At 47.2% G+C, this 15000-nt stretch overlaps 1 protein-coding gene across 1 annotated transcript in view; it reads left to right on the forward strand.

Annotated features, from left to right (window-relative positions):
• LOC147469154 (uncharacterized) overlaps positions 1-8238 on the forward strand; it is a 299263-nt gene extending 291025 nt beyond the window's left edge. Inside the window, exon 4 of the mRNA XM_086549998.1 lies at positions 7807-8238. Coding sequence (XP_086406124.1) covers positions 7807-8238 — 432 coding nt within the window. The remainder of the gene's footprint in view (positions 1-7806) is intronic.
• Positions 8239-15000: the final 6762 nt, after the last annotated feature.

Raw genomic sequence — 15000 nt, forward strand, 5'->3', positions numbered from 1 at the left:
CCATTTCCACCTCATAAACCTTTCATTAACCACCTCCTCTGCATGTTACTTCTTCTCTAACACATCCTATCAACCCCATCCCCCTTCCTACACCTCCTCCCTCAACCCCTGAAGATCCCCAACTTATAGCCTTGTTCATTTAACCCTCACAACCTCTCAGCTCCTCCTTTGAATCTTGATATTTTCCTCAAACCGCTGCCCATGCTTTCTCCATCGCCGCCTATATCACCTTCACCGCCCATGCCACTTCCACCACCGCCCGTAACATTACCACAACCACCCATGTCTACTCAGCCACCGCCGCCCATATCACCTCCACCATCGCCGCCCATATCTCCACCGCCGCCCATGCCACCTCCACCACCACCGCCCATATCTCCACCGCAGCCCGTAACACCTCCACCACCACCGCCCATGCCACCTCCACCAACACCGCCCATGTCACCTCCACCACCGCCCATGCCACCCCCTCCACCACCGCCGCCCATATCTCCACCGCCGCCCATGTTACCTCCACCGCCGCCCATATCTCCACCGCAGCCCGTACCACCTCCACCACCACCGCCCATATCTCCACCACCGCCCATGCCACCCCCTCCACCACCCGCGTCGCCACCCTTCTTCTGAGAGGTCACTCAGGGACCCTTGAGAAACCATAGCGGGTCGCCTTTATAGGACCTTGCTAGGCGCTCATGGTACCTAACCTGCTACACGACCATTCCCATTCCTGTGCCATTCCCGGGGTCATTCCAAGAGGGGGTAGGGACGAAGGTGTGGGTAGGGGGTGGGGGAGGTAGGGGGTAAAGGAGGGTTAGGGTTGATGGGGGCGGGGGCGTGTTAGGGAGGGTAAGGGAGGATGGAAGAGTTGGGTTATGGGGGGTGGGTGAAAGAAGGAGAGGGTAGGTAGGAGAGGGAGGAAGTGAGGGATAAGAGGGAGTAAGGATTTGGGGAGAGGGGAAGAGGAAGGAAGGGTGGGAGGGAGGGGGGGAGGGGGGAGTAAGGAGTAGAGATGGGTAGAGGGGGGAGAAGGGGGGAGAAGGGGGAAAGACTAGAGCCGCAGGGTTGCATCTTTAAGGAGTGGGTGACAGAATGCTAACCCCTCCCCCCTCCCGCCCTGGAACTACGCCAAAATCAATGGGAAAAACTTCACCATTGTAAATTCCTGCTGCACTGTTTACACCGAGGATGATGCACTAGGACGCGGTGACCCCATACAGATAGACAGCGGGGGGGAGAGGGGGTAGGGGAGGGGAGGGGGAGGGAACGAAATGGAGAGAGGAGGAAGGAAGGGGAGGGGAGGGGTGGGGTGGGGTGGGGTGGATAAGGGAGGAGATGGGATAGAGGGGAGACGGGAGGGGGGGAGGAAGATGGAGAGAGGAGGAAGGAAGGGGAGGGGTGGGGTGGGGTGGATAAGGGAGGAGACGGGATAGGGGAGAGGGAAGGGGGGGAGGACGAAATGGTGAGAGGAGGAGGGGAGGGGTGGATAAGGGAAGAGACGGGATAGGGGAGAGGGGCGGTGAGGAGGATAGAGAGGAGGGGAGGGGGGGGAGGACGAAATGGAGACAGGAGTGGGGAGGGATGGATAAGGGGAGAGACGGGATAGGGGAGGGGGGCGGTGAGGAGGATAGAGGGGAGGGGAGAGTGGGGGGGGCGAAATGGAGAGAGGAGGGGGAGGGGTAAGGGAAGAAAAGGGATTGGGGAGAAGGGTAAGAGGAGAAAGGGGATGGGATGGTATGGGATGGTAGGAAAGGGAAAGGAAAAGGATGAAAGTGCAGAGAGGAGGGGAGGGAGAGGATGGAAGGGGGGGAGGGGGGTAAGGGATATAGGATGAGAGGGAAGAAGGACAAAGAAGAGGGGAGGGAGGGTTGGAAGAGAAAGAGTTGGGGGGGGGAGAAGAGAGAGAGGAGAAAGAGGGGAAATATAAGTGGGGTGAGAGAGGAAAGGAAGAGAGTGGGGTTGGGGGAGAGTGAGATAAGAAGGGGGGAGGGGGAGGGAGGTAGTAGGTAAAGGTAATGGTACGCTAGTCTTAGATTTTTTTTTTTTTTTTTTACTAATTAAAAAAAAAAGAAAAAAAAACATTTACAGAGATGATTATGATGATGGTTCTCATGATTATAGAAGTAATCATAATGAAGATAGTAATAATCATCATTAGCAGCCTCATCATTAATTATGATAAAAATGTTGACATGCATACATAGGTCTGTTCTTATACATACATATATATTTATATATCTAGAAGAGCATATTTAATTATATATATATATATATATATATATATATATATATATATGTATGTATATATATATAATATATATATATCATATATATATATATATATATATATATATATATAAATGTATTATGTATGTATATGTGTGTGTGTGTGTGTGAGTGTGTGTGTGTGTGTGTGTGTGTATGTATGTATGTATGTATGTATATATATATATATATATATATATATATATATATATATATTATATATAATATATATATATATATATATATATATATATTATATATATATATATATATAAATATATATATATATATATATATATATTATATATATATATATATATATATAATATATTATGTATAATATGATATATATATGTATGCATGTATGTATGTATGTATAAAACCGCCCTGAAAAGCTCTCCGACTTGTTTTTTCCTTTACACATCTGCAGCCTCAATATTTTGAGCCTTTTCTCGTTCTGTATTTCCAGAGCCAAACTACCTAAGTAGAAACCAAATATAAAGTTACTGTTGGTGATTACCGTTACGTATGATCAGCATATATCTAGAATTGCATTAGATGCGGGCCTTAAAACTGTTGGGGGCGAGTTAGAGGTGGATGTCCTGTTGCCGTAAAAATCAGGGTAATTGGATTGGCAACTGATGATCGCGTGAGTGGCTGTTGCTGCAACCTGCCGGACGCATTTTTCGCTCTCAAACGATGATTCATGATATGTAAGTGTCTAAAGTTTGTATGGACGGCCGCCGCGCGCACGGACACGGCACCAATAAACGATAATGGGGTGTTTATTTCAGATAACACTATTTCGTGCAACGCCACCGTCGAATCCAGAAAAAGGGGGGGAAGGGGGGAGGGGAGGAGAGAGGGGGGGTGTCTCCGGCGCTTGATCTGAGATCATTCGCTCTCGTCTTTATTGGTCAAGTCACCACCGAAGACGCTGACTCAGCCAATCAGCGTGCGCGAGAGGAGGCATCCTGCTACAAAAGGGGATGCAAGGCGCCTCGTTATTGGGCATCACCTGCAGCGACGTGATTGCGTCAGCGAATCGCCGTGCATAAGTGATACCACTCCGGCCACTCCGTAAATGCAACGGAGCTCGTTATTGGCTGTCACCTGCCGCGCCGTAATTGACCACTTGGCGTGGTCTTGACAAGGGTCACTAATGGGCCCTAACCAATTGCTGACCATACCACTGTTGCCAACCCGCACGGCAAAACACGCCATAACTGGCCTAACGGGGACGTACCGACTCGTCCTACGGCTCGAATCGATCACAGAAATCGCCGCCAAACACGTAATCTCCACAAAATACTCGTCCCGGCGCCCGAGAAGCCGTAGACCGGGGAGGCCCTCTAAGGCGGCAACACTGACGGTCTTGAGCCGAAAGTTCAACACAGGCCGCCGGACTCACCTCCTCGAACTACCCTCGCAATTTGACACAATGTGATCTAAATTCTTTGATGGAATTTCAAAAGGCGGCTGGGATAGTACTGGGCGGACCTTTGTGGCGAGTTGAGGCTACTCTTGTGCCGCGGTTGGGGGGTCTCTTTTGTTGTTGTTGTTGTTGTTGTTGTTGTTCCTGCTGTTGTTTTTGTTTTCGGTCAAGTAGATTTGGGCAGTGTTTTCCTGGGTTTATGCGGTGATGTGGTGGATTCCGTGAAATGGTTGTTTGTTTCTCTTCAGAATTTGTGGTTATTTTGACGTGCTATTTCTTTTTCTTTTTCTTTTTTTTACTATTTATATGTTAATCTGTCTTTTCTCTCTCTCTCTCTCTCTCTCTCTCTCTCTCTCTCTCTCTCTCTCTCTCTCTCTCTCTCTCTCTCTCTCTCCGCTTCTCTCTCTCTCTCTCTCTCTCTCTCTCCCTCCCTCTCTCTCTCCCTCTCACTATCTAATAATTTGTATATCAATCTATCTATCTATCTCTCCATCCATCTATTTCCTTATGTCGCACACACACACACACACACACACACACACACACACACACACACACACACACACACACACACACACACAAACACACACAACCCTCCCCACACACACATAACCCTCCCCACACACAAACACACACACAAACACCCCCCTCCCCCCACCCACACACACATACGTACATACAAACACCCAAAAAATTCAATCACACAGATAAAAATAACATCCCCACAAGCCATTTGACAGATAACACAACAATAACAAAGCAAAAACGTGACTCGAAAGTAAAGCACTTCCCAAGATTTCGCAATTGAGACGATTTTGACCTTTAATAAGATAAATAAGTAAAAAAATAATCGAATCGAATTAAGACTGAAGGGAAAAAAATTGATGAGGTGATTATAATTGTTTTGTAAATAAGGTAGGAATTGTCTTGCTTTGGTTTGAATTGTGTTTTCACTCTTCCGGAGGAGAGGTTGTAACTGTTGTGTTTTCGTGGGTGTCTGTGTGTGTTTTATCTTCTTCTTCGTCTTCTATTTCTTCTTCTTCTTTCTTTTTCTTCTTTTTTTCTTCATTTTCCTCTTCTTCTTCTTTCTTTTTTTTATCTTCTTCTTCTTTTTCTTCTTCTTCTTCTTCTTCTTCATCGTCGTCTTCGTCTTCTTCTTCTTCTTCTTCTTCTTCATCTTCTTCTTCTTCTTTCTTTTTCTTCTTTTTTTCTTCATTTTCCTCTTCTTCTTCTTTCTTTCTTTTTTATCTTCTTCTTCTTTTTCTTCTTCTTCTTCTTCTTCTTCATCGTCGTCTTCGTCTTCTTCTTCTTCTTCTTCTTCTTCTTCTTCTTCATCTTCTTCTTCTTCTTCGTCGTCGTCGTCTTCTGCTCTTGCACCTTATCATTCTTGTTTCCTTTTTCTTTTTCTTTTGCTTCTTCTCTGCTCTTCCTCTTTTTTCTTCTGCTTCTTTTTTCTTCTTCTCACCCCTTCTTCTCCACATCCTCCTCTTCCGCCTCCACCTCCATCTCTTCCACCTCCATCTCTTCCACTTCCTCCTCCTCCTCCTCCTCCTCCTCCTCCTCCTCCTCTTCCTTCCTCCTCCAATCTACTCATCCCTCTCCACCTCCTCTTCCACCTCCACCTTCTCCTCCTCCACAATCTCTAATTATTGCTATTGCCATTGTTGTTATTAATTACTGATGTTAATGTAATTATAAACATCATTATTATTACTATCGTTATGGTCGTTGTTGACACAAGAATATCTCTAATGTTGACAATAAGACAAATGAGTTTATATGAATCATTTATAAACAAAAACCCAAGAAAAGAAAAAAGAAAAAAAAACACAACCAAATAAAAATAATTCTTTCTCCCGACCAGTTTTTTTTTTCATCCGGATTTAAAACAATCTAATCCGATACAAATTGCAACTCTTAATAAACGGTAGTCGGCGCCATCTTGAATTTCGAAAAGAGGGTGGGGTGGGGGTGGGGAAGGGGGGGGGTGATATGGGTCGCCTTGCTTCGCTCTTTCCCTCGATTTGCACATCTTTAGTTTTAATGGCCGGCAATTAAGATTAAATAGTTTCCTTGAGAAAAGAAAGCAAAGATGATTGGGAGGAGGAAGGATTAGATAAGGAAGGTAAAGAAGAGAAGGAGGAGGAAGAGTTGGAAGAGGAAGAGGTGGAGGAGGAGAAGGAGGAGGGGGGGAGGAAGAGGAGGAGGAGGAAGAAGAAGAAGAGGAGGGGGTGGAGGTGGAGGAGCAGGAAGAAGGAAGAAGAGGAGGAGTAGGAAGAAGAAGAGGGGGAGGCGGAGGGGGGTTGGAAGAGGAAGAGAAAAAGGAAGAAAAGAAAGAAGAAGAGGAATAGGAGGAAGAGGAGGAGGGAAAGGAAGAAGAAAAAGAAAATGAAAGAAAGAGGAAGAGGAAGAAGAAAAAAGTAGAAGTAGAAGAGGAAAAAAGGAGAGAAGAAAGAAAACGAAAACGAAAAATGAAAATAAAATAAAACTCTGGATGATTTTTCTTTTCTTTTTTTCTTCTTTCGGACACTGAATATGGCGGGAATACACACCGAGAACGACAGCCATTACTCTTGTCAATTTTCAATTTGTCTACCCTTCTCCCTCAATTCTCCCCCTCTATAATACCCCTCTTCCCCCCCCCCCCTTTCACCCTTATCCCTCCCTACCCCTATTACCCCCCTCCCCCTCAAAAAAGAGATGATGTCATTATTAAACCATAAAAACGAAAAAAAAAAAGAGAAAAAAAAAGAGAAACGCGTTTGGCGGGAAAGCGCATGCAACCCGCATAGCTTATTGCTTTGGCCAAACATACCATCAAAAATTAATTCACGTATACTTGTCCCCCGCGCGAGAATTTTGCGATTTTGTGTATGTTTAAGAAACGCATTAAGATGTATTCCGCTCTGGGAGTAACTGTTGGGCCATGATATTGCTGGTTTATAGATTTATATGGATGTTTGTTCGCTGTCCAGATGGCGCTGTTACGTTGCTTTTACCGATGGCATTGCGCTTGTTGATGTTTTTTTTTTCTCTCTCTCTCTGGTTAGTGGTAATCTATTGTCATTTGTTTTGTTGGTATGATTTGGTATTTCTTTGATGTTATTGATTGTTGTTGTGTTTATTATTGGTGTTGTTATCATGGTTATCATCTTCGTTATTGTTGTTATTATTACGATTATTTGCATTTGGTATTATTATCATTATTTTATTTTATTAAAGTTATTATCATTATTTTATTTTATTAAAGTTATTATCATTATTTTATTTTATTAATGTTATTACCATCATCTTCATTTCATTTTATTATCATTATTATTATCATTGTTATCATTATTATTGTCATTATTCTGTGTATGTGTGTGCGCGCGCGTGTACGTGTATGTGCGTGTGTGCGTGTGTGTGTGTGCGTGTGCATGTATGTATATTTTCTCTCCACGTATGTCACCGCGTCTACTTGGTTGCGTGGCTGGCTTTATTGCTTTCCGTGTTTAACTGCTGGTTTATATATGATGCTTTTAGAGTTTAACGGTGAGCTTTTGGTTTACACTCTACGATTTTTTATATAAATAATAAAGAACTCATTGTTGGCGTCGCGTGATACAGGAAGGCTGGAAGTATGCGAATGCTTGGGAGGTTTTCGTAGTCTCTCGCTAATCATTCTTATTTCTCTCGTCATCACTATGATGATGATGGTAGTTATGAGGGTGATGGTGATTATGGTTATAGGAATGAGGATTGTGGTTATGGTAATAATGATGGTGATAAATTTGATGATGAAAATGATGGTTAGAGCGTGGGTTTATTGATGGTGATCCAAAAGTGGTTAATGCGCGTTATAAGGAATGGGTAAATTATGGATTATGGTGATAATGATGGATGATAACCAGTTGATCTAGCATCATCATGATAATGACTATGACAATGCATCGATTAGAAAAATAGAGCAGAGAGTAGTATAGAGTATCAGTAGCAATATCACAATTATCATTAATTATATCATTACCATCATCATTAGCAGTAGCATTTTTTAAAAATAATCATATCTTCTTCCACTTTACTCCTGAACAATCATCCTAACAGCTGTTCTTTTTCTCCCCCCCCCCCAGGGTGCCACCAGGAAGGCCATAGAAGAAGGCTCGAGTCCCGATCTAGGAGCTCGTATCCTCGAAGGGCGTGACACTCCTGCAGGACGCCGAGACGCCTCGCGCAGTGTCGGCCCTTCCGCCGTCTCTTCAACAGCACCTGCACAACCCGCCCACCACGGAGCCCCACCACGAACCGCCACAACCTCGCACTGTGCGCGCCCACCCACGCGCCCGCAAGGACCGGCGCCCGCCCGAAACCGCGGGGGACAGACCGGGCCGTCGGGACCGCCCGCAGCCCCAGACCGCCCGCCCCCAGCCGCCCACCGGTCCGCCCCCAGGGGCTTCACAACACAACACCAACCTGATCATTTAGTTAGGGCCGGCCCCGCCCGCACTCGCAACAGCCTGATGTCGCATCTATCTTCTCCTTCTCCTTCACCAACAGCTGATTAGTCCTGCGCAGATCCAGTCGCTTATGCACCACCAGAGTGTTCTTCTCCACCAGCAGGTAAGAGTGAGGGACTTGTTCTTGTTCTTGTTCTTGTTCTGCGGTTGTTCTTGGCTTGAAGTGCCGCGGTCTGATTAAGATTGATTGGAGGGCTTGTTTTTTTTTTGTTTTTTTTTTTTTTTTTTGGGGGGGGGTGGGGGGGTTTTTGGGGGGGGGGGTTGGGGGGTTGGGGGGTTGTGGGGGGGGTTGGGGGGGGGTTTGGGGGGGGTGTTTTGGGGGGGGGGGTCGTTACTTTTTTACTTTTAAATTTTTACGTTCGTGGTCTAAGAATGGTCTTCTGTGAGACCGAATAAATATAGTCTTTAAGTACGGTAAGAGTGAAACAAAAATTATGTTCCTTCTTGTTCTACGGTTGTTCTTTATAAAGCCTTACGTAGGAGAGGGGGGAGGGGTTGAGGGCGGGGTGGGGGTGGGGTTGGGGGAGGGGTTGAGGGGGGGGTGGGGGCGGGGGTGGGGGAGAGTTTAACTTCAGGAAGGGTTGAGAAGAAAAAAGTAGAATGTACTTTTGTTATCGGCGTGTGTTTTGATACGAAAATCCGTATGCTAAGTAAAGGGAATAAAATGCTATTTCAAGACTTCAGTAAAGGGGTAATGATAACATTGATAACAATGATATTATTATAATAGTAATGATAGGGGTAATCATAGTAATAATCATGATGGTAACGATAGTGATGATTATAATGAAAATGAAATGATAAAAGCAATAATAATAAACAAAATATAAAGAGAGTCTGGAAAAAGGAGGTGGAGAGGAAGAATGAAAATGCAAGGAAGAATAACAAAAAAAAAGAGGGATAGACAGAGAAGGGGAAAAAAGAGAATCAGACGTGAGAATAAGAGATAGAAGTAAAATTAGATACAACCATAGACAAAAAAAAAAAAAAAAAAATCCAAGTCACACCCACACAGGCATTGCTGAAAAAATAAAAATCAAACAGACAAGACAGACACAGAAGAAAAAAGAAATAATAAGTAAAATTTCCCGCCATCTCCGCATCTCCATCGGCAGTCTCCAAGATGTCGGTCCCCGTTTCCAAAAGGGAAAACCGGTCATTATTGTTCTTACCTGTTCCCTCGTTATCGTTATTTTGCACCACCGTCTTTCCCCTCCCCCTCGTTGAGCTTTTATTTATTTTCGCTTTATGTTCATCGTTTAATCCTTCTTAATTTGATCTCATTACATCCGTCGCCCGTTTTCTTGCCCGCCGAGTCACATTCTTGTCTCACGGCTTCCGCTTCGATTCGTCTTGGGTGGGGGTGGGAGGGGGGTTAGGGGGAAGGGGAAGGGGTTTGGGGGTGGGGGAGAGGGGAAGGGGGAGAGGGAAGGGAAGGGGAAGGGAGAGGGAGAGGAAGGGAGAGGGGAGGGGGAGGTAAGGGGAGGGGAGGGGGTTAAGGGAAGAGGGAGAGGGGAGAGGCAGGGGAGAGGGAAGAGGGGAGGGGAGAATGGGGAGGGGGAGGGGTGGGAAGGGGAAGGGGGAAGGGGTAGGGAGAGGGGAGGGGGAGAGGGAGAGGGAGAGGGAGGGGAAGGGGTAGGGGCGGAGGGTCTTCCTCACTTCGGATTATGGGTGTAAGTGTATTTAAGAGTGGGTGGTAGGGGGCGGGAGGGGTGTTTGTGAGGGCGGGGGTGTGGAAGAGGGTGTCTGTGTGTGTGTTATCGTTGTTCTTTTGTTTCCATTGCTTATTCTCTCTCTCTCTCTCTTTCTCTCTTTCTCTCTCTCTCTCTCTCTCTCTCTCTCTCTCTCTCCTACCTCTTCCATCCTCTTCTTTTCTCTCCTCTCTCTCTCTCTCTCATCTCTCTCCCTCTCTCTCTCTCTTTCTTTCCCCTTTTTCCTCTTGTTTCTCTCTCTCCTCTCTCACCTCCCTCTCTCTCTCCATCTCTCCTCTCTCTCTCTCTCTCTCATCTTTTCCTTTTTCCTCTCTCTCTCTCTCTCTCTCTCCCTCTTCCTCTCTCTTTCTCCCTTCCTCTCTCTCTCTCCTCTCTTTCTCTCCACTCTCTTTCTCTCACTCTCTCCTCCTCCTCTCTCTCTCCTCCCTCTCTCCCCTCTCTCTCCGAGGTTGAGAGCTCCCTCTCATTTCTCTCTCTTCTTTTTCCCACTCCTCTCGCTCTCTTCTTCTCTCCCCTCTCTCTCTCTCCTCCCTCTCCTCACCTTCTTCACCCCTCCCTGGGCCCACTCTCTCTTCACACCTCTCCACTCTTCCTCATCCTCCCTCCATCCTCCACCCCACATCCTCTCACTCACACTCACCACTCTCTCATACTCTCCTTCTTCTCCCCCCATTTATTCCCTTCATCCACTCTCTACCATCTCTCTCTCAACATCATCTTCTCTTCCTCATTTATCTCTCTCTTTTTCTCTCTTCACTCTCCTCTCTCCCTCTCTCTCTCACCACTCTCTCTCTTCTCTCTCATCTTTCTCCCTCTCCTCACTCTCACCTCTCTTCTCTCTCAACATCAATTTCTCTCTCTACATCCTACTCTCACGCAACCTTCACTCTCCGTCATCTTCTCTACTCTCCTCCACTCTCTCTCTCTCTTTCGCTCTCTCCTCTCTCCCTCTCTCTACTCTTTCCCCCTTCCTCTCCTCATTTCCTCCTCTTCCTCATCTGTCTCTCTTCATTCGCTCTCTCTCTCTCACTTCTTCTCTCTCTCTCTCGTTCTCTCTCTCTCTCCTCACTCCTCATCTCACTCTCACTTCTCTCTTCGCTCTCTCTCTCCTCTTTCTCTCTCTCACTCTCTCTCCTCTCCTCTCTCTCTCTCTCATCGTTATCGTATCTCTTATACTCTTCTCCTCTCCTCTTTCCATCTCCTCGGCTCTCTCTCTACTCTCCTCTCTCTCTCACATCTATCTCTCTCATCCTCTCCTCTCCATCAAACTCCTCTCTCTCATCTCCCGTCTCTCACATCATTCGATCCCTCTCTCTCTACTTCTCGCTCTCACTCATCACTACTGCTGTCTCTCGCTCTCATCTGTCTCTTCTCTCTCTCTTCTCTCTTTCATCTCTCTCTTCTCCTCTCTCCACTCATCTTACTCTCCTCCCTCTCTCTCTCTCTCGCTTTTCTTTTCTCTCCCTCTCCTCTCCCTCTCTCTCTACTCCATCTCTCTCTCTCTCTCTCTCTCTCTCTCTCAGCTCTCCTGTCTCGACCTCGTCTCCATCTCTCCTTTCTCTCTTTCTCTCGCTAATCCTCCCTCTCTTCTCTCATCTCCGGGTCTCTCTCTCCGTCCGTCTCCCTCTCTCTCTCTCTCCTTTTCTTCTCCGCTCTCTCTCTCCTCCTCTCTCTCCTCTCTCTTCTCTCACTCTCTCTCTTTATCCTCTCTCTCCTCTGGCTTCCTCCTAGCCTCTCCTCCTCTCTCACCTCTCTCTCTCTCATCTCTCTCGCTCTCTCTCGCTCCACAATCGCTTGTCCTCTTCCCCCTTTCCTTGCTCTCTCTCTCTTCCTCTCCGTCTTCTCTTTTCTTTCTTTCTTCTCTCTGCTCTCTCTCATCGCTCTCTTACCTCCTCTCTCTCTCAATCTCTTTCCCCTCTCTCTCCATCTCCATCTCTCCTCATATCTCTTCTCCTCCTGAATCTCCTCTCCTCGCTCTCTCCTCCTCCTCTTTTCTCTCCTCATCTCTCTCTATACTCCTTCCCTTCTCTCGTCCCCCTCTCCACTCTCCTCTCTCCTCCTCCTCCTCTTCCTATCTCTTCTTTCCTTCTTCATTCATCGTCTCTTCTCTCCTCACTCATCTCATGTACCTACATAAGCTCTCCTCTACATCAATCAATACTCACTCCTCTCTCTCTCGCTCCTCTCTCTCTCTTCTCTCTCTTTATCCTCTCCTCTCACTCTCTTCTCTTCCCCTCTTCTTCTCTCTCTCCCTCTCAGCTCTCTCTCTCTCCTCTATCGATCCTCTCTCTCGCTCTCGCTCACCTGTTATCTGATAGAGCCGAGAGAGAAGACAGAAATCAGATTAAAGGTGAAGGGGAGAGCGAGATAAGAAGCTAGGAGAGAGAAAGAGAGATAGAGAAGAGAGAGAGAGAGAGAGAGGAGAGAGAGAGAGAAGGGAGGGGGGGGGGGGGGGGGGGGGGGGGGGGGGGGGGGTAGGGAGAGAGAAGAGAGGAGAGAGGAGATAGTATGATGAAAGGAATAGAAAAGAAGAGTATGAGAGATAGAAGAGGAGAGATGAGGAGAGGGGAGATAGAGGGAGAGATGAAGAGAGAGATGAAGAATAGCAGAGGCAAAATACTTGGAATAATAGAGCGATATAGTAAGAAGAGGATGATACCGATAGTAGAAGAGAGATCGCGCGAGATAGATAGAAGCTATCTCGAGGGCGCGAGAGACGAAGAGATAGAGTAGCAGAACGATCGCAGCGCAGAGAGATAGTAATAGAGATTGAGCAAGAGAGATACAGTAGAAGAGCTATCTGATAAGATTAGAAGATATATAGATTGAGAGAGAAGATCCTTCTCTCGCTTTGCGTCTCTCTCTCTAGCCTCTTGCATCTCATGTCGCTCTCTCTGCTTCGTCCTTCTGCAATCTCATGCAGTCTCTCCTCTCGCTCGAGCGTTTCATAAGACGCCGCCGCTTCCTCGCTCTCGTCCTCGTCGACTCCTCTATCTTGCTCTACTCGCTTCCCCTCTCTCTCGCCTCGCTCTTCTCCGCGCTCCGCGCTCCTCTCGCGCTCGCGTTCTCTCTCCTCTCGTGCCTCACCGCTGTCTCGCTCCGCTCGCGCTCCTGCTGCTCTATCTCTCTCTCTCTATCGCTCTCTATCTCGCGCCCCTCGCGCTCTATCTCTCTATCACTCTCTCGCGCTCGGTCTCTCTCTCTCCTCGTCTAGAGTCGCTACTCTCAGGCACTACGGGCGGGGTTTCCCTGTTATATCCAATTTCCTCTTTTTAGGTTATTTGTCCCGCGAGAAAGATTATTTGGTATTATTTATCTTTGTCTATTCCTTGCTTTTATCCTTCTCTTCCCTTTCTTTTCTTTTTATTTTTTTTCTCTCTTTTTACATCATCTTTATTATCGTCATCATCGTCATCGTTATTATTATCATCATCATCATCATCATCAATCCCTTTTCCTTCCCTCTTTCACACCCTCCCTAACACCCCCCCTTCCCCTCCCTCATTCCTTCTGTCTCTTTTCCCTCTCTCCCTCTCTTCTATTTCCCTCAATCGCTCCTTTACTACGCTCCTTCTCTCCCTCCATCTCTCCGTCTCTCGCTCACTTCTCATTCCCTACTTCCTTTATCTATCTATCCCTCCGTCCTTACCTCTATTCCTTCTTCCCTCTTTCCCTTCCTTACCTTCCTTCCCTCCCTCTCCCTTCCTCCTTTCCTCCTTCCCTTCCTTCCTCCTTTCCTTCCCTACCTCCCCTCCTCCTTACCTTCCTTCCCTTTTTCACGCCCTCCCCTCCTCCATACCTTCCTTCCCTTCCTTCCCTTCCTCCCACGCTTCTCTCCCTCCCTCTTTCTCCTTCCCTCCCTCCCTCCTCCCCTCCTTCCCTCTCTTCCTCCCTCTCTCCTTCCCTCTCTTCCTCCCTCTCTCCCTCCCTTCTCTTCCCACCCTCCCTCAAACTCCTTGCGCTTCCTCCCTCCCTCCTTCCCACCCTCCCTCCTTCCTTCCCTCTCTTCCTCCCACCCTTCTCTCCCTTCATCCCTCCTTCCCACCCTCTCTCAAACTCCTTGCGCTCCCTCCCTCCCTCCCTCCACCCAAACCCCAAGATTCCGGATTTTTCATCAGCGTCTTAATCTGTGTTTTCCGTTTTTTCGCAGAGTTGTTAATTCGTGTTTTCTGCGTGAGTCGTAGGCAGGGAGTCACAAACACACTCTCATTTCCCCCCCTTATTATTGCTCCTTGGCGGTGTAACACGGACATAACCTTCCCCCCCTTCCCCCCTTCACCCCCCTTCACCTCCCTTCCCCTTCCCTCCTCGTCCTTCTTTTCTTCCTTGTCCCTCTTCTTTTTTTCCCTCTTCGTTCTTCCCTTCTCGTCCCTCCTCTCTTTTTCTTTCTTTCCCCCCTTTTTCCCCTTCCTCTTCTTTCCTTTCACTTCTTATATTTCTCTTTATCTCTCTCTTTCTCTCTCTGTCTATCCCTCTCTCTGTCGCCTCTCTCCTTTTATTCCCTTCCCTCTCCTTCTCTCTTCTCTCTTTACCTCCTCTTTCCTCTTCTATCCCCCTTCCCTCTCCTTTCTCTCTCTCCTCTCTTTTTTCATCTTCTCCTTCTCCTTACAGCATCTCTCTCCCTCATCTACCTTACCTCTCTCTCTCTCCCTCTCTCTCTCTCTCTCTCTCTCTCTCTCTCTCTCTCTCTCTCTCTCTCTCTCTCTCTCTCTCTCTCTCTCTCTCTCTCTCTCTCTCTCTCTCTCTCTCCCTCTCCCTCTCCCTCTCCTTCTCCTTCTCCTTCTCCCTCTCTCTCTCCTCGTACATCCTCTCTCTTCCCCTTCCCTTTCCCCTCTCTCATTTTTCCCCTCTCCCTCTACGCACACCTTCCCCTCCACTCCCATTTTCACCTTTTCCGCTCCGATAATTACCCGACCTCTTAAGTGGGGGTGAAGGGTGGAGTGGGGGGTGGGGGTTGGGGGGGTCTCTATACCTCCTTTCTTCCGTTCTTCTTGTGTGTGTGTGTGGTGCTGGGGGGGGGGGGTAGGTGGGAGGGAGGGGGCTGTGGTATTTGTATGTACGTTTGTGTGTGTTTTTGCGTGTGTGTGTGTCTGTGTGT

Source organism: Penaeus japonicus, unplaced genomic scaffold, assembly GCF_977035675.1.
Source record: "Penaeus japonicus unplaced genomic scaffold, GWHDUDI00000001_assembly GWHDUDI00000023, whole genome shotgun sequence".
Taxonomy (NCBI): domain Eukaryota; kingdom Metazoa; phylum Arthropoda; class Malacostraca; order Decapoda; family Penaeidae; genus Penaeus; species Penaeus japonicus.